Source organism: Sesamum indicum, linkage group LG6, assembly GCF_026168435.1.
Source record: "Sesamum indicum cultivar Baizhima isolate 11 linkage group LG6, ASM2616843v1, whole genome shotgun sequence".
In the NCBI taxonomy this organism is placed as follows: domain Eukaryota; kingdom Viridiplantae; phylum Streptophyta; class Magnoliopsida; order Lamiales; family Pedaliaceae; genus Sesamum; species Sesamum indicum.
In genome coordinates this window covers 15,076,668-15,100,971 of record NC_142662.1, presented here as the reverse complement: position 1 = coordinate 15,100,971, position 24,304 = coordinate 15,076,668, and the positions used below count along the sequence as shown (strand labels likewise).

The 24,304-nt window shown below is 33.0% G+C and overlaps 2 protein-coding genes across 6 annotated transcripts; one reads left to right on the top strand and one right to left on the bottom strand.

Annotated features, from left to right (window-relative positions):
- The first annotated feature begins 5,572 nt into the window (after window positions 1-5,572).
- On the top strand, window positions 5,573-7,215 carry LOC105155505 (protein CANDIDATE G PROTEIN-COUPLED RECEPTOR 7). Its single transcript, XM_011071383.3, has one exon. The coding sequence runs from the start codon at window positions 5,633-5,635 to the stop codon at window positions 6,944-6,946; it is 1,314 nt and encodes a 437-aa protein (XP_011069685.2). The 5' UTR covers window positions 5,573-5,632; the 3' UTR covers window positions 6,947-7,215.
- A 4,911-nt stretch (window positions 7,216-12,126) lies between these two features.
- Window positions 12,127-23,908, bottom strand: LOC105155506 (ARM repeat superfamily protein). Of its 5 annotated transcripts, XM_088882034.1 has the most exons (7): window positions 23,620-23,908; window positions 22,338-22,404; window positions 21,439-21,546; window positions 21,247-21,345; window positions 20,543-20,668; window positions 19,124-19,192; window positions 12,250-12,387 (listed from the first exon to the last, which is right to left on the bottom strand). In XM_088882034.1, the coding sequence occupies exons 1-6, from the start codon at window positions 23,731-23,733 to the stop codon at window positions 19,152-19,154; spliced, it is 555 nt and encodes a 184-aa protein (XP_088738160.1). In that variant the 5' UTR covers window positions 23,734-23,908; the 3' UTR covers window positions 12,250-12,387; window positions 19,124-19,151. The 5 variants fall into 5 exon arrangements, with proteins under 5 accessions (XP_011069687.2, XP_088738160.1, XP_088738163.1 ...); XM_011071385.3 differs by lacking the exon at window positions 19,124-19,192 and having other exon boundaries at window positions 12,127-12,387; XM_088882037.1 differs by lacking the exons at window positions 12,250-12,387; window positions 19,124-19,192 and adding an exon at window positions 15,260-15,809.
- Window positions 23,909-24,304: the final 396 nt, after the last annotated feature.

Below are 24,304 nucleotides of genomic sequence, written 5' to 3'. Positions count from 1 at the left end.
TATTTAGATTAGTTAGTGATCCCGGCTTAGTGAGTCCTTTCTTCCGTGATGAACTGTTGGCACCAGTCCCTAGTCGCAGCTATCGAATGAGGTTCCTGGGCCGCCCGACCTGCCTATTGGGGAATTGCCAAAGCGATAGCATTGACTATCATCCCGAAAAGGTAAACATTGTAGCAGATGCTTTGAGTAGAAAAACGGTGGACCAACTTGCTGGTATGATCTGCTATAACATGGAGTATTTGACTGCCCTCAGAGCTATGGATGTACACTTTAGCATTGGTGGTGATATTCTACTAGCTACAATACAAGTGAAGCCCTCCCTCAAGGATAAAATTAAAGATGCACAGGCTAGAGATTCATATCTGCAGAGAATGAAAGCTAAGGTGCAAAACGGAAAGAGCGATCAATTTATAATCCAAGAAGATGGTACATTGTTCAATGAAAAACTTATATGCATGCTGAACGTAGAGGAGTTGAGAATGAAAATTATGCACGAGGTGCACTATGCACCGTATGCTATGCATCCTGGCAGTACCAAGATGTATCGTGATTGAGACCCTATTACTGGTGGCCAACAATGAAGAAAAATATAGCAGAGTTTGTAGCGAAATGTTTAACTTGTCAGTAAGTAAAAGCAAAACACCAAGCACCAGCTGGTAAACTTCATCCTTTGACTATACCTGAATGGAAGTGGGACAAGATTACTATGGATTTTGTCATTGGGTTACCACGTATATTCCGAAGACATGATGCTATTTGGGTGATTGTTGACGGATTGACTAAATCTGCACATTTTCTGTCAATCCGTTAAAATGATTCTTTGGATAAGCTCGCCGAGTTATATGTTTCAGAAATTGGAGATTACATGGCATTCCTACCTCTATAGTTTTTTATAGAGATCCTCGGTTTACTTCTCATTTCTGGGGAAGCTTGCAAACGGCTCTGGGTACAAAATTGCATTTCAGTACAGCGTTTCACCCTCAAACCAATGGACAGTCAGAAAGAACGATTCAGACATTAGAGAATATGATGAGAGCCTGCGTAATTGAATTCAGAGGAAATTGGAATGATCATCTACCACTGATGGAATTTGCTTATAACAACAGTTTTCATTCCAGTATTGGTATGGCTCATATGAAGCTTTGTATGGAAGGAAATGCCGAAGTCCAATCTGTTGGGATATTGAGGGACTGAGACAGCTTGAAGGGCCGGAGTTAGTTTAAGAAACAGTGGACAAGATAAAAATAGTTAAAAAGTGTTTGAAAGCAGCACAGGATCGGCAGAAGAGTTACGTCGATAAGCATCGCAGAGAGATAGAATATGAGGTGGGGGAAAAAGTTTTTCTAAAAGTATTACCATGGAGAGGAATCTTGAGATTCGGGAAGCAGGGAAAGTTGAGTCCGCGGTATATTGAGCCATATGAAATTCTGGAGCGAGTTGGACCACTAGCCTATCGATTAGCATTACGGACAGAATTATTACAGATACATGACGTGTTTCATGTATCTATGCTATGACGATACCGATCCGATCCTAGTCATATTTTGCATGAGCCAGAGATAGAAATATCAGATGGATTGACATATGTGGAAGAGCCAATAGAAATTCTGGACCGAAGTATAAAAAAATTAAGAAATAAAGAAATACCTATCGTGAAGGTCAAATGGAGTCATCACTCTCCAAGAGAAGCCACTTGGGAAGTTGAGGAGAACATGAGAAAAAAATACCTATATTTATTCCCTAAGCCGGTAAGTTAGTTAAATTTCGAGGACGAAATTTTTATTAGGAGGGGAGAATTGTGAAGCCCCAAAGATGATAATACATAATTGAGGTATTAATTGATAAATTTTTATGAAATTTAGTTAATTGGTAAATAAATTATGCTCCATAATTGAAATATAATAAAACTTGAACGGGTTAAGTTGGAGCTCGTTATAATATTTGGGAGCAAATTGTATTAATTAAGAAATTAGAAAGGACGTAGTGGGTATTTTGAAAAAAAAGTTTGATTAAATAAATAATAATAATAGTATTATTATATTATATATATTAGTAATAAGATATATATATATATATATAAATACAGGGATTACTATAAGTATGACGTTTAGAGTAGATACAACCCTTGTAGCGAAGAAGGTGCTACACGTAATTACGTCAAACCTCAAGAAAGATAGTTGTAATTTACCTTAATTATTAAGATAAGTCATTATAAACTAATATCTATATATTTTTTTCTTTTACTATTTTCAAATCAAATTATTTTTCATTTGAGGTTATAATATAGAAACCTAATTAGTACGGACATTGTTAATTACAACTCTTTTCCTTGAAATTTGATTTAATTAATTAATCACATTAAATTTGAAAAGTTATATATAATATTACTAACATTTTTATCATCCGACAAACAGATCCGATCGTTGATCTTGTTAATAGAATTTACTAAAATTGGTACCAAAATTGAATAAAAGAACCAATTTTTAATCCTTAATTAACTGATTTAAGTGGTAATGATTGTAAAAACTTTGCTTCAAACTTGATATAAGTACAAATAAACTGAGTTTCCATATAAACTTAGGTTCCTAAAATTTATAGGGTAAATTACAGCTACTTTTTTTTTATGTTTTGTTATAATCACGATTACCTCTCGTTGTTTTGAAAATTATAAATACCCAAATTCGAATGAAAAATAATTATATAGTGCATAGATAATGAGGTGGACATTACTACTTTACCTTTGCTGAATTTTTTATTTAAAAAAATATTTGAGAAAATGTTAAAAACATTGAGGGTTGGTAAAATATACAATCCATAGGTTCATAAAAAATATTTTAGAAAGTTATAAAAAGTATATAAAATTATAATTCATAAAATAAATATCAGATGGAAACCCAATGAAAGTTAAAGGAATGAGCTCATTGTTAGACGGGTATCTAAATCAAGGAGTTATTTGTAATTTCACAAAATTCAAAGAATTAATTATTTCATGTACTACACATCACTACGGCTTAAAAAACGTATTAAATTAATACTAGTTACCACGATCAAATAAAATTGCTACGAAAACTTAAATTTTAACCATAGTTAATAAGCATTTGCTATGAAAAAACCTAATGTCAAAATATTTGCCACAATTCTTAGCTGAAGCTAATATTTTGATCTCTCTTGCAGAAACAACGGTTAATAGACGTTGTGCAACTGTAGTTAATTAATATCTGCAATGATTTTTTACTTTTAATCATGATAATAAACTATAATTAAAAGCCATATTTCTTCTAATATAAATAACAAAATATTTATAATTATATCAAATTTTAGTGGGACGTAGCTTACCCTATTATTATAGTTTTACATACAATCTCAAGCATTGTGATACCATCAATATTGTTATTTTTATTAAATCACAAACTTTTAAACTAATTATTGCTCCAAATTTATAAAATATCCTCTAAGAATTTGATTAAATTCGGATAAATTCATTTGAAAATTATCTAGCTAATTTATATAGCAACTGACGTTTAAAGTGATATTTCTTTTATTAAAATAAAAAAAAATATTCCATAATATTAGTAAGTACAATATCCTAAATTACTTCAACTACAACTTTTTACTACTTTCAATTAATTAATTAATTACATATAGGATAAAGCTCTTACATTTTACCTTTGGGGAAAAAAAAAATTAGTCCATTAACTTGGCTCTCGTTCAAGTTTAGTCCACTAACTATGATAATTATCGTATTTTATACACTATATTTAAAAAAATGCTTCAATTAGGTCCAATTTACGATTTTGGTATCAATTTTCCGATCAATTGAATTGAAAAATTGCTGATGTGTCAGTTAATTAATAATCTGTTTGTCGAACTATGTCATTATCTGACGTGGCTAATAAGTATACTTACATCCTACATGGAATAATTATATATAAATATAAACATAATTATAAAATAACATTGTTTATATAATTAATATAAATTGAAAAAATTCTTGGTCCACCTTCGCTGCCCCAACAAAGGGGGGGGGGGGGGACACGCCGTCGCCCAACACACAACTGGGTGACGGTGAGTCGCAGCAGGCCCCAGCAAAGGGGGGCGTCGCCGCCCCCTTATGTAGCAGTGAGGAAGGGGAATTATTTTTTAATTTAAATATATCTATTATATAACATAATAATCTTTTAATAATTTATAATTATTTATAAAATAATAATTTTTTATTTTTTAATTTTATGCATTATATGATATAAAGTAAGAATTTTATTTTTTTATAATTTATAAGTATTTATAATTACCTATAATTTTATGTATTTTTAACAAATTATTTTAATAAATTAATATTTTATGTATTTTATCTATAATTTTATAATTAAATAAAACAATTATCTATAATAAAATTGTTTATATTTATCAATAATTTTATGCATTTTTTATCTATATAATCTGTAATTTATTTATCAAATAATAATTATTTTTATGATTTATAATTTTTTATAATATATAAATACTTATAAAATGATTTTTTATAATTATCTATAATTTTGTGGGTTTATATATTTCTTTGGTTGGTAGTATAATTTTTTGAAGCTGATATATTGAGTTATATATTTTGTTTTAATTTATAATATATTTTAAAGTGTGTAAGATTATTTATTGTATACATGCATAGACGACGTGTCATGGAAGCTAATATAAAATATAAATTCAAAGCTTGTTTTTATGCAATTTATATTTTTTTTTATTTAAGTGTTTATGTGGGAGAGAAGAGATAAAAAAAAAATATCCACTTAAGCCAACGTAATTTTTAGTGCCACATGGGATAAACTAAACCATGGGCAAAACTTAGTAGATTAAAAATATAATTACTCAAGAAAAAAAAAAAAAAAAGATCACCTCATCTGCCACGTCAAACTTTAATGCCACGTGGAAAAAAAAATCTCCAAACTGAAGCAAGTGCGGAGAAAATTAAAAAAAAATCAGCCATCGAAGTACCAAGTTGAAGCATTTTTCAATCTAATGTATAAAATGTGATAATTATCATACTTTGATTTAAATATAGTGAAATAGTGCTTTAAACTCGATTTTTTTAAATTTTTTTATATAACTTGGTTAATAGTAAAAAATAAATTTAAATATTTAAAATATTTTATTATTTAACTAGGATAAAAAAAAATGATAGAGGTCAAATTATATATAAAAAAAAATTTAAACGTCAATAGTATTTTGGAAGATGGATATGTGTTTCAAATTTCGGATGACCAGAAAAAATCTTAGAGGATGACGTTGTAATTATTCATTTATTTTTTTGTTTTAGCCCCTTTTTTTCTTTCCTATAATAATGTAAAAGCATTCATAAATGTAAACTTTTTCAAAAAAATAGGGATAAAATCGAAAATTTCAATTATATTTTTTCTTAGATGGAGAGGTAAGGTGCCAATTTTCATAGTTTTAGGGGCAAATTAGAAAATTCAGGAAAAACATTTTACCCAAATTACATATCCAAAGAATTTAGGGCCAAATTGTTATTTTGGAGATCTACCAGCGGCAACATAGTTATTATCACCAAGCAATACTCACAAGTCTTCTTTCTCTCAGTTCGAAGAGAGAGAGAGAGACGACTTGACTCGACCAGACCATGTCGCTTCCTCTTGTCTTCTTAGTCCTCCTCTCCGCCGCCTTACTCGCCGCCGGTGAGATCCGGTACTCCGAGATCCGATCCGACGACCGCACCATCATCCCCTTCGATGAGTTTGGATTCACCCACCGCGGCCAGCTGGAGCTCAACGTTACCCAACTCTCCCTATCCGGGCCGGCACCCGATCCGTCGACGCTGTCCAAAGTTGGATTCTTCCTCTGCACCCGGGACGCATGGATCCATGTGCTACAGCAAATCGAGGATTCTGAGATCAACTGCGCCCTCGGATCCGACGCTGTACAGAAAGTCTTCACCTTTGATCGCCTCCCCAACCCAACCACTTCTGAGTTCAATTTCCTTTACCCTGAAACCGATGCCAATCAGTACACACTCGTATTCGCCAATTGCCTACCGCAGCTCAAGGTCTCGATGAATGTTCGCTCCGCGATGTACAACTTGGAAGGCGGCAAGTCCAACCGCCGGGATTATCTCTCCATTGGTAAAACCGTTTTGCCTAGGGTCTATTTCCTCTTCTCCCTGGTTTATTTCATTTTGGCTGCAGTTTGGATTAATATATTGTACAAGAAGAGATTGACTGTTTTTAGGATTCATTTCTTTATGCTGGCTGTGGTTCTGTTGAAGACGCTGAATTTGTTGTGTGAGGCTGAGGATAAATCTTATATTAAGCGAACTGGGTCTGCCCACGGTTGGGATGTATTGTTTTATATATTTAGTTTCTTGAAAGGGATCACTCTGTTTAGTTTGATTGTGTTGATTGGAACTGGATGGTCATTCTTGAAGCCCTATTTGCAAGACAAGGAAAAGAAGGTTTTGATGATTGTGATTCCACTTCAGGTGGTTGCGAACATAGCACAGGTTGTGATCGACGAGACAGGACCATATGGTCAGGACTGGGTGACCTGGAAACAGGTTTTCTTGCTGGTTGATGTGGTCTGCTGTTGTGCTGTACTGTTCCCAATTGTCTGGTCGATCAAGAACTTGCGTGAGGCAGCAAGGACCGATGGGAAGGCTGCCGTGAATTTGATGAAGTTGACATTGTTTAGGCAATACTACATTGTTGTGATATGCTACATTTACTTTACACGGGTTGTGGTATATGCACTGGAGACGATCACTTCTTATAAGTATCTTTGGACAAGCATTGTGGCAGGAGAGCTGGCTACACTGGCATTTTATGTTTTCACTGGGTATAAGTTCAAGCCTGAGGCCCACAATCCGTATTTTGCGGTTGATGATGACGAGGAGGAGGCTGCAGCTGAGCAATTGAAGCTTGAAGATGAATTTGAACTGTGACCTGCCTGTATTTGACGAGTGCTTTGGGTGCATCCATAAATTGATGAAGCATGAGGTAGAAGTCGATCCCTTTGTAGTTCTTCTTTCCTTTTTCTATTTTACTTCATTTTTCGATTTTGCTTTTCTTCGGTTGGTTATATATACTGAATAAGTAGTGTAATCTCACAAACTTGTAGATTTGTCTGTGAATTTTGTTGAAAGAATTGTGGAACCCTGTTACTTATTTTTTATGTAATGCAAAGCTGGACTCGTATTTCATTTAACAAGAATTAGCAAGTTTCAAATTTTTTAGGTACACCTATTTGGTTTACATTCCATGCATTGATATTTCGAATATTTTAAATTAATAAATGTGTAACTATAAGATTGTGGAGTTCATAGAACTATACTGATTACTTTCTAAATAATTCAATTCCTAGTTTAGTTTATTAAATAATTGTATACGTAATTTGAATATATATGTATATATACTTAATTTACATCTGATATCTGTATCTTATATATGATACACATATTAATGTTTTTTCTTTTACTTGTTTATTTGATTAACATGTCCTTATGGTAATATTTTCTGATTATAGTTATATAAGTTAATAATATTGTTAAGTTTTATATCATAATATTTTAAGTTATAAAATGTTTTACTTTAAGATATTGAAACATTATTTTAAGCCATTCTTGAGAATTTAAATTCCTGATAGGTTTTCTAGATGCATTTCTCGATGCAAGTACATATATCATTTTATTTTGAGAATATATATACGTATATATATTTCCAATCTACATATACATTTGTGTAGTATAGTGATACACACACATATATATATATGTATATGTGAATGTATCTTTTCTCATTTTTTATTGGGTAGATCCATTTTTTACTATTCATAATTTACCTTTCCATAATTGCCGCCATAAATTGTGATTTTGTTCCATATTTAATGTGAGTAAGTTTGGGGATATCAACATTTTATACTACTATTATTATTAAGTTATGAAAAATGTAGTCATGTTTTGAATGTAGACCATAGTTGAGCATTGGTCGATATAATCCACAAATGGATGGATATATTCCGATTGGGAAGAGCAGACCAATTTTAGATGTTTAATCTTCTTGGAATAAACAAATATTAGGGATAATATTTGATGGGCGTTGTGATTTTGCGGGATGAAAAATTAGATTGATGGAGGTTGATTAGGCCAACATTTTGCATAAAATGATTTCATTCTCTCCTCCTTGGCTCGTGGGTAGCTGAGGTTGTTGGTCTAGATCTGTCTGTGTGCGGTCTCTAGAAGATAGACAGATCTAGAGATTATTATGCCTTGTAACAAAGTGCAGCATACTATCTGTCATAATCAAGAATCTTTATATGTACCTTTGTTCATTTTCTTATTGAGATACACAACTCATATTCTATATCTAGACCCTTTACTTCTGAATTTCATGAAGTTCTTAGCTGGTTTTAGATCTCTGTATGTCTCTGAGCCGCATACAGCTTTGATCCAACCATCCTCGATAACACGCCTTTTCAAATTCTTTTCAAAGATAGAGAGTATTAAAGTGCATGATCCGTGGCATTTAGCTTGTGTTTACATGCAAGAGCTTCCGGGGGCACGATCAAACACACGATTTGAATAACTCATGTTAACACCCGAACAACCTATATGATTTATACATCAAATCATAACCAAACAACATTCAATTTATATTTCACATGAAGCTGAGGATACATGTCAAAAATGCTGAGCACTTTACCAGGTGGGAGTCCCATCTCTAGAGAGCCTCTCGTCTTTGAGCTTCAAATTTCGTCAACTTATTGCATTAGCATTTAAGTAGACCACTAAAGTGGCAGACTCCCGAGCAACTCTTCAAACTCCTGGAAACTTATCGGCAGAGTCCATATACAATTCAGCCAGCTGGTCAGCTCGTCGTGTACATCTCCTGTGTGGTGAGGCAAATTTATGTCAGCAGCATATTCTAGTCCTCTTTAATCCACAATCTGCATTCTTGATCGTCATTCAAAAGGTCTTCTGGTGGATCGTAAACGATCATGTTGCGAAAGAGTTCCAAGAAGTCATCCGTCCCTTTCCGTATATTCTCATTGCTTCATCTGGCAATCCACTGTCGAGAAAGGCCATAACCGTTTTGTTTCTGGGAAGCATCATGAGCACATCCCTGTAGAAGAACATATCTGGCAATGCAGTTCACTAACCTTTTTGTTTCAAACTAACAACTGTCGTAATTATGCAGTTCAAGATCTGACAGAAGATCATCCTGAACTTTGTCATAACTCCTCAAATCCATTTATAACCTGAGTCCGGATGCCGTTTCTCTTGGCACAAAGAACGACATAAACTTCATCACTGCTCAAACAATTTTAACTGAAAGCACGCAGATGGGCAACAAGATGAAAATAAATCTGCCGAAACCTCTAGAAACTAGAAAGAAGTCACAGCATCAAGTATTCATTCTTCACATAACATCTTAAAATTTAGGGTAAATTACAACCACCACTCCTGAAATTTGGCATAATTATGAATACCCTTGAAGTTTGATAAAATTATGTAATCATCGGATGAAGGTATGAAATTGTCAACTATACTCTTATTGTATTTTTTTTTTAAATAAAAAGTTTGTAGAAAATCTAATGGGGTGGATGAAAAAATTTAAAAAATTATAAAAAATGATATATTTAGTCAATCAAGGGAATATTGGTATTTTTCAAACAACAATGGAATATTCGTAATTATGCCAAATCTCATGAGAGGTGATTGTGATTTACCACAAAATTTATGATGGTGCTGATGCCACAATTATGTGACATCCTGAAAAGGATTCATAATGATACTCATTCCTCTAAGGTGGACAATATACATCAGATGAAGCATTCTGGTCTGTGAAAACTCTCACTCACCAACATTTCTCAGTACACCAGAAATTGCAACATGGATTTTCCATTACCATAGTGCAACACATGTAACATCCAACACCAACACTCATTCTATGTCCGACCAATTACTTTACGAATATTCGCGAATACTGAAAGAACTGGTGATTTACTGCTGCTCTTTGTGCTTATTTACCTTAGGGTCCCCTATGCAAGCATCATAACTGACATTATAAGACTGTCTGTAGTGTAGGCCGTAGGATCTCTTTCATTCATTTCTTTTAGTGTCAAGTCAGAACAAGAGAGAAAGAAAGGTTGCACTAAGTTACTTACGTTTGAGGCTGACTTCGACCCCACATCAAGGTGACATGATTCGAACCTATAGCCCTCTATACCCAAAACAGATGCGCTGACCAGACTGCGCTACACCTCGTCTCACCATCCCGGAGCATATAGATCCACCCGATCGATGAAGACTCAAACCGAACTGGCCCATCCTTTTGGGTACAGGGATGTGAGAAGCAATCCAAATAATCAATCGCTTTTTTTATTATGTATATTTTTATATAGAAAATATATCGAAATTTTAAAAATTAAATTAAAAATAAAAATATTTCAGCACTAACCTTTACCATGGAATCAAATTTTAGTTTTTAAAAATTGTAAATTCTTCTGGACTATCATTTTCGTTTACCAATTTTACTTCTTGTAACAATTCAAAAAGTTGTTAGGACAAAAATATTTCATTTGTCACAATAAATTTTTATCATGACATATTTAAGATTGCGTAATGATTTTTTTTTTTTAATGTTATGAAAGTAATTTTTTTTTTTTTTGGGTAAGACATTCTGATTTCTCGTCAAACTAATACAATTCTAATGAAACTTTGAACTTTATTGTAACAATTACGCCATTTTATTACACAAAATACTAATTATTGTAATAATTTATAATTATTTTGTCATAACAAATGAATTTTCTTGTAGTGTAATCTTTTTGACAATCTCTACCCAATTAATAACACGAATAAAATTAATGAAACCTGTAATCGAAGAACATGAAACTTATAACAAGAAGGTGATCGAACTTTTTTACCAAAAACCCTAAAATTAAAAAAAAAATATAAAATAAAATTGCAAAGAGGATACCTGAACAAATGAAGAAATCAACAAGGAGAGGATCGATAAGGAGGAACAATGTGGGGTATGGATGAAAAAATGCACAGCTGGGGCCTAAGCAAATATTGTGAGGTGAATGGGAGATCAGATCAGTCTTGAACTGAAACGAAATGTACACTTCTTGAGGGACGTATTATGGATAATTACGGTCTTGGATCTTGGTATTAGACAATGTTTCATTTGGGATTATTTGGCAATACTCAAATTATAAGACCAAAAAAAATAATTTTTCTAAAGTAACGATTTTTTATAACGATGAGTTATTATTAATTGAAATACCTCAATTACAGTCATTTGTATTAAATATCAATACCTAACAAAAACAATTGCAACAATTACATCCTGATCAACAATATTAAAAAAATGAAATCTAAACAACACATACTATTACAATAGACAACATCTATTATGCAGTAGAATAACATTTTACATATATAATGGGATTCGACCCATGACGTCATGGAGCCTCAATTTCACCTCATTAGCAAAAATATGTCGTTAATATATTAAAATTATGAAGTGACAAGAGAGTGAAATTGTCACCATATTAAAATTTCGAACGCCATGTGTAGTAGATAGACTGGATAATTTGTTTTTGAGTTAAAATTCTTAAGGATTAGGGATGTCAATGTTTTAGGCTATTATTAGTTATGAAAAATATAGTCATCTTTGGAAACAATCAATCTCACACAACCATGTTTGATATATACGTCCATATATCCACCGATGGATATATTCCAACGGGAAAGAGTAGACCAAGTCTCACACTTGCATTCCAAGCAACATTAGGAGAGAAAGATACTCCAAGAAACACTTTGTGATATCAACAGACACAGAGAAAACTGTAGGAAAATTCAGGACAACAATTTTCCAGATTGATCTTCTGATGCATAGGATCCAATCCTAACAAAAGAAGAAAGCATGTGATGTCCCAAATTCAAAGTCTTAGAACTGTCCAAGAATAATGGGAAATTTACAGATAAAAAAGATCGATTGGTTAAAATCATCGGAGCAATGCACGTAGGAAGAACAACCATGCAAAGCCACAGACACGAAGAAACACACTTGATTTGCGCAACAGTTCATAAATTATGTTTTTCTGTTGCACTTGGTGTCCAAGAAAACATGAAGAAATTCATTTTATTGCAGAGAATCATAGACCCAAGTACTTGCTAGTATACATTGCAAATTTCTGAGCTGGATGATTGAAACCTTTTATCATCAATCTCTCAAGATGAAACATCATATCTCAAATCCCGAAACCTACTCAGCAAGTTCAACTTGTACTGCTCAATTTCATGATACTCTGTAGAATCAGGGGTGGACCTGATGACAGGGATAGCTCCAGCTTCATGTAAAGCACCAACAGCTTCATCTATAGTTGCATCAAGTAAGAACCATTAGAATGACATTATATATGTGCATTCTTCTGATAAGACAAGTAAGAATGTCTTGAGTAGAATACTTAAGTCAACAGCTCTAAATTATTATTAGATTCCATCAACACAAAAGCAGCTTCTAATGAAGCCCCTATTTCAGACAGAGAAAGGACATGGCGCCTCCATTTCAGGCTCATGAAGCCCCTAGAATGAACCAAAAGATACTACGTCACGACCTTATTTTCCTTCATTGAAATGTTTTCTGGTCTCCAGTGTGAAAATGACTCAACTGTTTCTTTGGTGATACCAAATAGGCCAGTAAATGGGTAAGTAATGCCCAACCTGTACATAAGAGAAAATCATACCCATACCCTGTTCAACAGATCAAAGACCCTACGCTAAACCCAACGAAATTAAATGAATGGGTATGAATAGGGTCTTACGCCTTAAAAGTACCCACATCTATGGGTAAGATTTTTAATACCCTAAAATAGCCATGGGAATTGATACGTTTAATACCATAATATTTTTATTTCCCACATTAACTTAAGATAATTTTAGAAGTAAACTTTTGTATAAATATCTAAAAGTTAATAGTTTTTGTATAATCATTTTATTATGTATATTTTATTTATATTTTTTTACTTATAGATACTTTAGCCAATTTGCCAACTTCTTTCATTTTTGTTCTCATAGTTTAGAAACTTTTTGATAAATTTAATTAAAACTTACGTCAATAGTTATTAAAATGAAGAAAAAATACAAACAAAACTTAGGTTAGTTAAACTCGATTCATAGTCATTAATGGCGCGCGCGCCATTTTCAGAAAATGGCGTTGGGCTTTGTCATTGTACGCGCCTATAGTGGGCGAAGCTCGGTTTTTTTCAAAGACGCTGTAGTGGCAGAGGGCGGCTACTAGGCCTGTCAACGAGTCGAGCTCGACCATTTTTGTCGAGCTCGAGCTCGAGCTCGACTCAGGATCTTCGAGCTCGAGCTCGAGCTCGAGCTCGACGAGCTGGCCGAGGTCAAGCTCGAGCTCGACAATGTATTCTCGAGCTCGAGCTCGACAATGTATTCTCGAGCTCGAGCTCGAGCTCGCCAAGCTCGACAGCTCGAATCATCATCATTATTATTATTATTATTATTATTATTATTGCTTGAAATCATGAGATCGAATCATAAAATTTTACATAGATATAGTTAATTATGTTCATACCGTCTGATATGATCTAATTGACACAGTCTTGTATATATTTAAATTTCGTATGAATCGGGTGCCCGAATTTTAAAATTTCACAAGTATTGATTAAACTTTTTAATCTCATTATATATATAATAAAATAATAATTAGAATTGTTCAACCATCATCATCATTATTATTATTATTATTATTATTATTATTATTATTATTATTATTATTATTATTATTATTTTAAATAATGAAATCGAATAATCAAATTTTTACATAGATATAGTTGAAATTAATATATGTTAACAATTTGCAAAATTTATGTATTTAAAAATGTTAGTATAACATTGATGTAACTATCATCTTACATTGTTGAAAAATATGGGTTAATCGGGCCATCAAAATTCAGATCTGATCGTTAGATATGATAAAACTTACAAAAAAATACATTTGGTAAAGTTTTAGATTTATTGGATATACGGATGTTGAGATATCGTACTCGAAACATAAGAGTAATCATTCAAGACGGTGTATCATTAAATCAGGCCATGTGATTTTAAATCATACCGTCGGATATGATCTAATGGGCACAATCTTGTATATATTTAAATTTCGTATGAATCAGGTGTCCGAATTTTAAGATATCGTACTTATTGATTAAATTTTTTAATCTCATTATATATATAATAAAATAATAATTAGAATTGTTCAACCACCACCACCATCATCATCATCATTATTATTATTGTTGTTGTTATTATTATTATTATTATAATTTTTAGATTAATTCATAGGAATTACTAAATCTTGACATAAATTTATAAATAATAAAAAATTATAAGTGAATTAATTGTCAATTTAAGAAAAATATAACGTAAAACAAATATATATTAAAATATAACATAAAGTTTATATATGTCATATTAAATAATAATTTTAATTATAAAAAAATTATAATTTACTAAGTTGTTGATTAAATTTATTTTTATATAAAGATTAAATGTATAAATAAAAGTACCATAATTTATTACTATCCAAAATAAAATGTATGATATTGATTAATAATTATAATATATGGTCAATTTTAATTATAAAACTAATCAAATATTAAATATAAAATTAAATATATAAAAAATTCAAAAATAAAAAAATATATTAAAAAAAATAAAAAAATATTCACCAGCTCGCGAGCCAGCTCGCGAGCTGGTGAACAGCCAAATATGAGCTCGAGCTCGATAGGAGCTCGAGCTCGAGCTGGCTCGACTCGAGCTCGAAAAATTCGAGCTCGAGTCGAGCTCAAAGTCGAGCCGGCTCGCCGAGCTCGCGAGCCGGCTCAACTCATCTGCCACCCCTAGCGGCTACAGGGGCGGGGTACATGCACGAAGGCTGCGCTGAGCTAGGGTTCCAGCAGCGACGCCAATCTGGGACTTCGACGGCTGCTGCTGCGCAAAACTAGGGGCCCGTTTGGTTGTGTTTTCATTTTCAGTTTCCAACATTTGGAAATGGGTAGAAATGTTTTATTGGTTTTTGTGCGAAAACTGAGAATATTTTGGATTAGTTGTTTCCAAATGTAGGTATATAGGTGTGAGAATGTTGAATATAGGTATATGTACTTTTGATGTGACAGAAATTAGTTATGAGGGTTGACCTAATTGATTGAATATCTGTCTCGTTATGTTGGGGGGGGGGGCTGCCATATCTGGAATATCCGGGAAAAGATCAGCATCGTCTTCTTCTTCCTCCTCGTCGGGTACCGGAATGCCGAGGTTCTCATCTTCATCGAAGAGCTCGCACAGCTCTTCCCACTTTGGCTCGTAAGCATTCTGGTAGCATCGATTCTCTTATTCATTAGCATTCAACAATTATTTCAATTTTTATTGTTAAAAAAAAAAAAAAATTTGCAATATCAAAACATAACCGGCAAATGGCTTGCCACACAGCGTCGTCCGCCGTTAATCTCCTTTCGTCGTGATTCCATGTAACGCCCGAGTGATTTCCCACCCATTGGAACGTACAAAAACGAACTCGCAGTTGGTCAACCCTTGTATAGGCCCATGCGTAAGTTAATCGCGTGCGGAACTCCTTATTCACGTCGAGTAGGGCGGAATGGATGGCTTGCATGTTGTGGTGGTTTGGGCGAAAGATACCGAGCCTTTTGCAGTAGATGAGAGATTGGACGAATAGGTCCTCCATCTCCCTTGTCCATCGTTCACGATAAAAAACGACGGACTGAAATATATAACCGCTTACAACCATGTTTATGTTTTTATGAATAAGAAGAAAAAATTCAAATCCACGTATTGTGAAATAGGAAATTCACATAATGTTACAACTCAATCCACTCCACTAAGCAGTGACTAATGCCTCAATCCACTAGTAAAATTGGTTTGCCAAGTGATTGAATACTATCGAAAAATGATGCTAAACGAAGCTAAACCAGCAGTAGATAGCAAAAATGATGTAAAGATATTATGGATGAAGAAGGTAAAGTGAGGTGGTGCATGGATTGGATTTATAGGCAAATCCAACACACAAAATACTAGCAATATATTTTTCTTCGTGGAGTATTTTTCTTCTTCTTTCTCATTCAGTAAACCATCACAATTTACATTATCTATACTCCTTAATCACGGAACCAGCAAATGACAACAATTTTTAATTCCAAGATAACATTATATTTTATTATTTATTTAATATATATATATAGATAGATAATATAGATGGATACATATATTTGACGCCTCACCTTCAACACAAAGTTGTTTTTTCTAATGATGTATTTTGCATCAATACTACTAGTATGTCCCTATTATTTAGTGTAATTCCCATGCAACCTTCTAATTACTTTGCCTATAAATCCAATCCATACACCACCTCACTTTACCTTCTTCATCCATAATATCTTTACATCATTTTTGCTATCTACTGCTTTCTGCTTTCTGCTATCTACTGTTGGTTTAGCTTCGTTTAGCATCATTTTTCGATAATATTCAATCACATGGCAAACCAATTTTACTAGTGGATTGAGGCATTAGTCACTGCTTAGTGGAGTGGATTGAGTTGTAACATTCTGTGAATTTCCTATTTCATAATACGTGGATTTGAATTTTTTCTTATTCATAAAAACATAAACATGGTTGTAATCCGTCATATATTTTAGTCCGTCGTTTTTTATCGTGAACGATGGACAAGGGAGATGGAGGACCTATTCATCCAATCTCTCATCTACTGCAAAAGGCTCGATATCTTTCGCCCAAACCACCACAACATGCAAACCATCCATTCCGCCTTACTCGACGTGAATAAGGAGTTCCGCACGCGATTAACTTACGCATGGGCCTATACAAGGGTTGACCAACTGCGAGTTCGTTTTTATACGTTCAAATGGGTGGGAAATCACCCGGGCGTTACATGGAATAACGACGAAAGGAGATTAACGGCGAACGACACTGTGTGGCAAGACATTTGCCGGTTATGTTTTGATATTGCAAATTTCTTTTTTTTTTTAACAATAAAAATTGAAATAATTGTTGAATGCTAATGAATAGGAGAATTGATGCTACTAGAATGCGTACGAGCCAAAGTGGGAAGAGCTGTGCGAGCTCTTCGATGAAGATGAGAACCTCGACATTCCAGTACCCGACGAGGAGGAAGAAGATGACGATGCTGATCTTTTCTCGGATATTCCAGATATGGCAGCCCCCCCCCCCCAACATAACGAGCCTGCTACTGTCATTCTTTATCCTATTTGCATGGATGTGTCGTCGAGCTCGGACGACGAAGATGGCACGGACTTAAACGTCCCAAAGACGCCAAAAGACGATGGTGCAAGCTCGTCGAATGTGGCGCCGCCGGAGGAACCCCCTACTAATGGAAAATGATTGTAAAATTTTTGTTAATTTGAAGGATGATTTTTATGTAAGCCCTTGATGCCTTATTTATGAAAGACCTTTCTTTTTGCACGTAATAATCTTGATAATTGCTATTCTCCTCTCCCATTCACATGCAATGTCTAGTTATCTCAAACATTTTAATTAATTGTTGTTTTTTTACCCATTCATCATGTCTTGAGGATACTCCTCCGCCACCGCACGCCACCTCCTGGACCAGTGTCGCCATCTTCTCAACTTCTTTATAATTATACATTCAAAAATAAAATTATATACAAAATTGAATTAATAATATAACAAGGCCAAGTTATGTTAATCTCTATCTCTTACTCATATATTTCTGTCTAATAATAAAATTTGTTTATCTTTTACATGCATCTTCTATTGTTAAATTGATGATTTATATATTACTTTTCACGTCTTTTTTCTATTTATAAAAAATATATTTTATTATAATAATATACATTTTCTACTTTTACATGCATTCTATTTTTTATATATTTTGTTAATTTTGTATAAAAAAATAAAATAATAGTTATTGTTTACTTATACATTTCTATCTATTTTGTATTCCAAATTTTTGCTTAATTTATTTTTTTATTATTATAATTTTTCTTTTCGCTGGTAATCTTTTTGTTTTAATGTATTTAGACTTCTAAAGAATGCATTTTGATAAATACTTGTTGTTACAATTGTTGATTTGTTTTTTGTTCAATTGATTCTTTTGTTTTTCATCTTTATTTTGGGATTTATTTGCAAACGATGAAAGTTGTCTATTCTTTCATGACTACTTAATTATTTTAATTTATTTTATAATTATTTAGTTTATTATTCATGATAATTAATTTACTCTTTATTTTTCTGTTCAAATTGATGAAATAATATTCAGAATTTAAAATAATATAAATAGAATTATATTGTTGATGTTTTGGTCGTATTAAATTATTTATTTAATTTAGGCCTTACTTATTTAAATAAAGCATATTCTTCACATTTTTGTTTAGCATTCACAATATATAAGTATATATCTATACATATATATTAGGTAATATGAGGAATATGTTGTTACTAGATTCTCTGATTCAAATTAACCCACATAAATATTGAACTATATTTATCGTATAATTATACATAATTCAATTAAAGTGATCAATGACATAAAAGAAAATTCACAATGTATAATTAGTTAAATTAATTAAATATGAATAAAAAAGGAGACAAATATTCAATCAATCAGGTCAACCCTCATAACTAATTTCTGTCACATCAAAAGTACATATACCTATATTCAACATTCTCACACCTATATACCTACATTTGGAAACAACTAATCCAAACATATTCTCAGTTTTCAAACAAAAACCAATAAAGCATTTCTATCCATTTCCAAATGTTGGAAACTAAAAATGAAAACACAACCAAACAGGCCCCTAGGGTTTCTTTAAACCTTTTAACTTATTTTTTTTAAGAAAGTCACAGGATAATGTAAAAGAAAAAGTAAACAAGAACAGAAAGAAAGAGAAAAGTCCTTTCTAATATGATATCATTATTAATATATTTGTAATATTTATATTTAATTGTTTGTGTAATGTTAAAGTTAAACAATATACGAACTTTTTAATATATAATTATTTATGTAAATTTGAGCCGTACTTTAAAAATGCATGCACCATGCAGTGCGCTATGACTCCATGGCACCTTTGCCCCGTGCGCCTTTAACAACTATGAATCAATTAATATATGGAATACACAAAATTAGTTTAAAGAAAAAATTATCAAATCCAAGTTGAGTGCAAAAATCAAATGGATTGAAAATGTCAGTGAAAATTAAATATATTTTCATACTCTTCATTCATTTTACTAGCTCTTACGTTATCATTCTTATTCTGAATTTCTTGATTTAGTAATTAATTAATATTGGTCATCCTTTGGAGAAAGTCAAGATCTTTATTATCCAAAGGATGACCAATATTAATTAATTATATCCATTGAATAGTGAGAGTTTTATTATATCAATTGGTAGCTCATGAAATGGTATTAACAAGTCAATTTAGTAACATAATTTTTTTTGTAATATTATTGCGGAAAACATATAAGAATTGCTTCAATTTTTTTTTTTTTTGTTTGACTTATTGTTTGATTTAGATGTAAATTAAATTTTAATTTTTGGAAATTACTATAAAAAGAAAAGGAATGAAAAAACCAACAGGTAAGGCCCAGTGACCTATCTTCTTGGGTATAACTTGGGTAAGAACCAATGGGTATTATCTTTTGGATAGTGTAAGGAAAAGGTATGAATAAAATCATTATGGGTATTTATTTGGTATGAGCCCAAATAGGGGTAATACCCGCCCATCGACAAGCCTAAAACCAAACCAAAGATTTGACAATAAAATCAAGAAATATTTATTTCAGTTACTAAAATTTCTAATTTTTAGCAATAGATCATTGACATACTAAATAGCAACTTTTGTAACACATCAATGTTTTTGAAATGTAACTTCTGCAACAAAAATGTATTAGTAATTTCATTTTTCCTTCTACTGATAATTGGCAGACATTCTAGTAAAAATGGAGATGTAGATTTTTAACACAGGAAGACAGAACTTACAGCCTTCCTGTGCTGGTCAAATAATATAAGGGGATAGGAATGTTAAGCAGTAGATGAGGACCGAAAAGAAATAAACTTGAAGGATGTTTATTTGCAATTAGATCCAAAATCTTTTGCCAACAACCTCACTTGTGGAAAAAAGTTAACTGCCTTCAGTTTATATATTCACTTCTATAATTCCAAAAAATAGACGACAAAAAGTATAAAACTGAGTACAAGTGCTCCTTTTACTGCATGAAAAAGGATATACAAAGGTCCTACTTGGTATAGCAGAACATTCAATTCATTGGAAGTGTGTTATTCTAGATCCTAAACATCATATTCATATTAAGACTGTCATGTGCTTGACAAGTTGAATATGGACTAAAGGGTTCATATACTCAAGTAAACAGCGGATTTTTTTTTTGAATGAGCATTTCAAAATTGGCACATGCAAGGAACAAAGAAAACCTCATTCTGACCTGATTTTGAGATGGCAACAAGAGCTTTCAGGGCTGCTTTTCGAGTGCGGTCGTCTTTAGCAGCTGCTAACATTTTTACAAGCTCCTTAGCTCCTCCCAGTTCAACTATTTTCATTCTCCTTTTATCTGGGATCAAAAGAAGAATTTAGCATCTCAGACACTATTAATACCATTTAAACTTCAACTAACAGGCAAAGACCAAGAGTAAGAAGAGTCATCAGGCCCCTTGATCAAGACACGTCCACCCTCAGTTTAGTACACAATGAGAACTACATATACACAATGTGGAAATTTTAAGATTGCTGCCATTTGAGAATATCCTACTTTGGCTGTAGGTTTATTTTTCCTTTCCATTCTATTTTTTTCCAGGAATTGTGAGGGGTGAGATGTATCCATCTCATTCGCCTTGGTCCACAGGCTGGCCAGAACCCATATTTGGGGTTAAGTTGAGATGAGCTAGTCATCATATTTGGATCAGTAGCCCAAAAGGAAGATTTGTTCATTAAAATAATTTTTGACAGAAATATCAAACCCAAATTCTTTGGGGCAAAAGGTTCTCACCCATTTTAGAGAATCATAAAAAGAAAACACGATGCGGAAATTAATTCAGTCTATGGAGAGGGGACCATAAATTGGCATACCAGCCTTAAAAGTGAAAATTGACATGTTACTAACCACTTCCGAGATCTTTGCTCAAACATTACCATCTATAGCAATACGTGCTAGTCTGGATGCTCCCATCCTTTTGAACAAAGGATCCTTCACATTTAAAAGTGATACAGACTGCTGCACCAAATTTTCTCCTACAGAAGATAAACAATGTAAATTTCAGAGTTTCTGGTATAAAACAACTGAATAACCTAACTTCATTGGCTAATCCTTTTCAATAAACATACCCATGTATGGAAGGAGGTTGTAAGCAATTACAGTTGCAGTCCCAGCAAAAATTAGCTTCAATAGCCAACCAATTTTTCTTTCTGCTTCCTCTTCTATTGATTTTTCATCTATAAAATGGCATTGTAACAAATAGATCAGCACCAAAAATAGACTTCGAACTACAGTAAATGAAATTAACTAAATATATGATCCAGAATTAAGTGGAGAAAAGCATGTAAAAGAAAAAAAAACCCATCCAACCCCTGAAAGCAAAACTAATATTTTTTAAGATAGAAGGAAACCAGTTCAATTCAAAGGGAGTTCACATGTTCTAACATTATAGTGGGGTTCACAAATGCCTCCAATTTATTTACCAACATATGCATTTTTGGAAAACAATGAAGGACATTGTCACCCACTTTAGGTTATGCTCTGCAGCACAAGCTTCTTGCCTCCAATTAAATTTCAAGAAAGTAGGTTTCTGCATTGACATACTACAGTGGTTATCAATGTTTTAACTCAAATGATTACCTCATGAATGATGCTAAAACACAAACATTGCTGAACTCCCTTAGAGCCAATTCAATACAAGAGCACATATTTACAAAATAAGATTGCTCGGACTAATGGAGGCCATTACAGCTGTACTTATCATATAATTCTTTCACCGATAAATCAAGAGGCAGGAACCATAGGATATTCAGACAACTCATATTACACACCAAAAATTAGTCATTAACTAGCATCGTTACACTTGGGGTAGATCTTTAAATAATTAATTATTACAAAGTGAATGAGAAAAAAGTATTATAGTTAAATTAACATCAAAACTTAGTCAATTACTTCCATTATTAACGAACCCAGGGACTTGCTTTGCATAGAAATGACACTGCAAAAAATTAATAATAAAGTAAACTACCTCCTTTATAGAATGACGAAGAGAAATTCCGGGATTGTATGTTCACTGGATTCCTCCTGCATAAATGCTGCACTTTTGTTCAGCGAAAGACTAAAATACACAGAAAAATACCAACTTCCCACAAAATATTCTTCCTGAAAGGTCCCCAATCTGTTGAAATTATCTAAAAGATTCAAGAAAAAAAAAATACCAAAACAGCCAACTAAGGCAGTTAAAGCCATTAAAAGAGAAAAAGAAATCGGACAAAACAACCCTGTGTTACTCCATAACCTCTTTCAAGCTGTAAATTGGTTTTATCCAAGAACCGATTTTGGGCTTGTTTTCAATCTGCTTCCCGCGGTTGATTATGTTTATTGGAAATGATAGGAAATTTGGTCAATTGCAAAGTCTCAGGGAGAATATGATAGGAGATGAACAATAATAAGCATCAGACTTCAAATGCAATATTACAAGTCGTAGCTTTGCTGCAACCGTGCCTGACTTTTGGAAGTAGCAAAAGGAAGGGTGGACCACACTACTATTTGTATCCAATGAGCTTCTTGGGAACATAGAGGCAATCAGGGGTTGGTTTGAGAAGACAAGGATATTACTGTCGAAAGGAGAATTACCACCTTGAGGTTCAAATAAAAGTTCACAATTGGAAGGAGTTTAGCATTTGAAATTATCATATTAGGTTCTTTGGATGAATTAGATTTTTCCAATGGTTTTGCTTTTAGTATTTCCCTAAAATAAAACCAAAACCAGATATGGGACAGCTGAAAACCACAAGAAATGCAAAAATTGGAGATTGTAACAAATGAACAGAAAGTTACAGTTCTGTCCCACGCTGAAAACTCAGATGATGTGAAATAATGAATTTGTCATGAGCTTCAAATTCTAATTGAAAGCTCAATAGCCAAGAGAAAAGATTTGAAATTCTGGATTAAGATTGGCTAAAAGATAAAAGGATAATGTATCAGGTTTAGTGTATACATTGGCGCCCAATGGTAGGAACACAGATAAAAATATTAAAAAGAACTACCAAAACATAACCTGAAAGATATATTTAAAAGAACTACCAAAACATAACCCGAAAAACTTCCGATCAGGCAACATAGTTGATGTAGAAACGATAACAAATTAAAGTACGAAGAGAAATGAGCATGACCCGGTGCAGGAATGTTTTTACTAATTCATTGGAGACCATCCAATTCTCGATTAATCTAAGGAGCAGCAATTCTTTAAGACAGGTACGATAGATAAAAAATTAACAGTTTATGGAGTTATGAAGGAGATAAAATACTTGAACTTTCATGGGTGTCTGTGCATTTTCTGTCTGTAACACTGCAAATCCACGCAAGGGTTTGTGGCAAGTAACAACTGCTGTGGAGTACACCAGCCTAACAATGCGATTCATGAAGGAGAGGCTATAGATGTTAACAACCTCAGAGTGGATAATGGTATGGGCGGCGGCGGCGGCGGCGGCAAGCGGCGGACCTACGGGGTACGGCGAGAGTGGAGAGGCTGAAATTTGGAATTGGGGCTAGCGACAGAGGTATCAAGGAGGAAATCAGGTTAATCTGAACTGTTGGGAATTGGAAATGGGCTGAACTAGAGTTAGTTGATGTTCTTACTTGTAGTGGGCCTAAGGCCTGTTGCAATGCATATTTCTTGGATTTGGGCCTAAAAAGGGGTTCGGCTAAGTTTATTTGAAAATAAATTTTAGAAGTATCTGGATAAAATAAAATTATAGAGTTTATATAATGTTATTAATGATAATTTTATAATTAATACAATAAAAATCGGAGAATCTTAAATAAGTAAAAGAGTAAATTATATTTTGACCATCCGAATTATGATCATTTTTATACTTTGTCATCAAAATTATTTTTGTGTTAACTTACCATCTCAACTTTTTGAAATTTGTACTTTGCTATGTATGACTATTTTTTTTATTAATTTTTTTATGATAAAACATCGCATATTGT

What these genes read in the sequence shown, in the direction of transcription:
- LOC105155506 (XM_011071385.3), bottom strand. Translation starts at nt 23,733, where the DNA reads ATGAATCGCATTGTTAGGCTGGTGTACTCCACAGCAGTTGTTACTTGC. An exon ending in AGACACCCATGAAAGTTCAA is followed by an intron (nt 22,405 to 23,619) that starts GTATTTTATCTC and finishes ACAAAAGTGCAG; the next exon opens with CATTTATGCAGGAGGAATCC. An exon ending in CAACCTCCTTCCATACATGG is followed by an intron (nt 21,346 to 21,438) that starts GTATGTTTATTG and finishes TATCTTCTGTAG; the next exon opens with GAGAAAATTTGGTGCAGCAG.
- LOC105155505 (XM_011071383.3), top strand. Translation starts at nt 5,633, where the DNA reads ATGTCGCTTCCTCTTGTCTTCTTAGTCCTCCTCTCCGCCGCCTTACTC.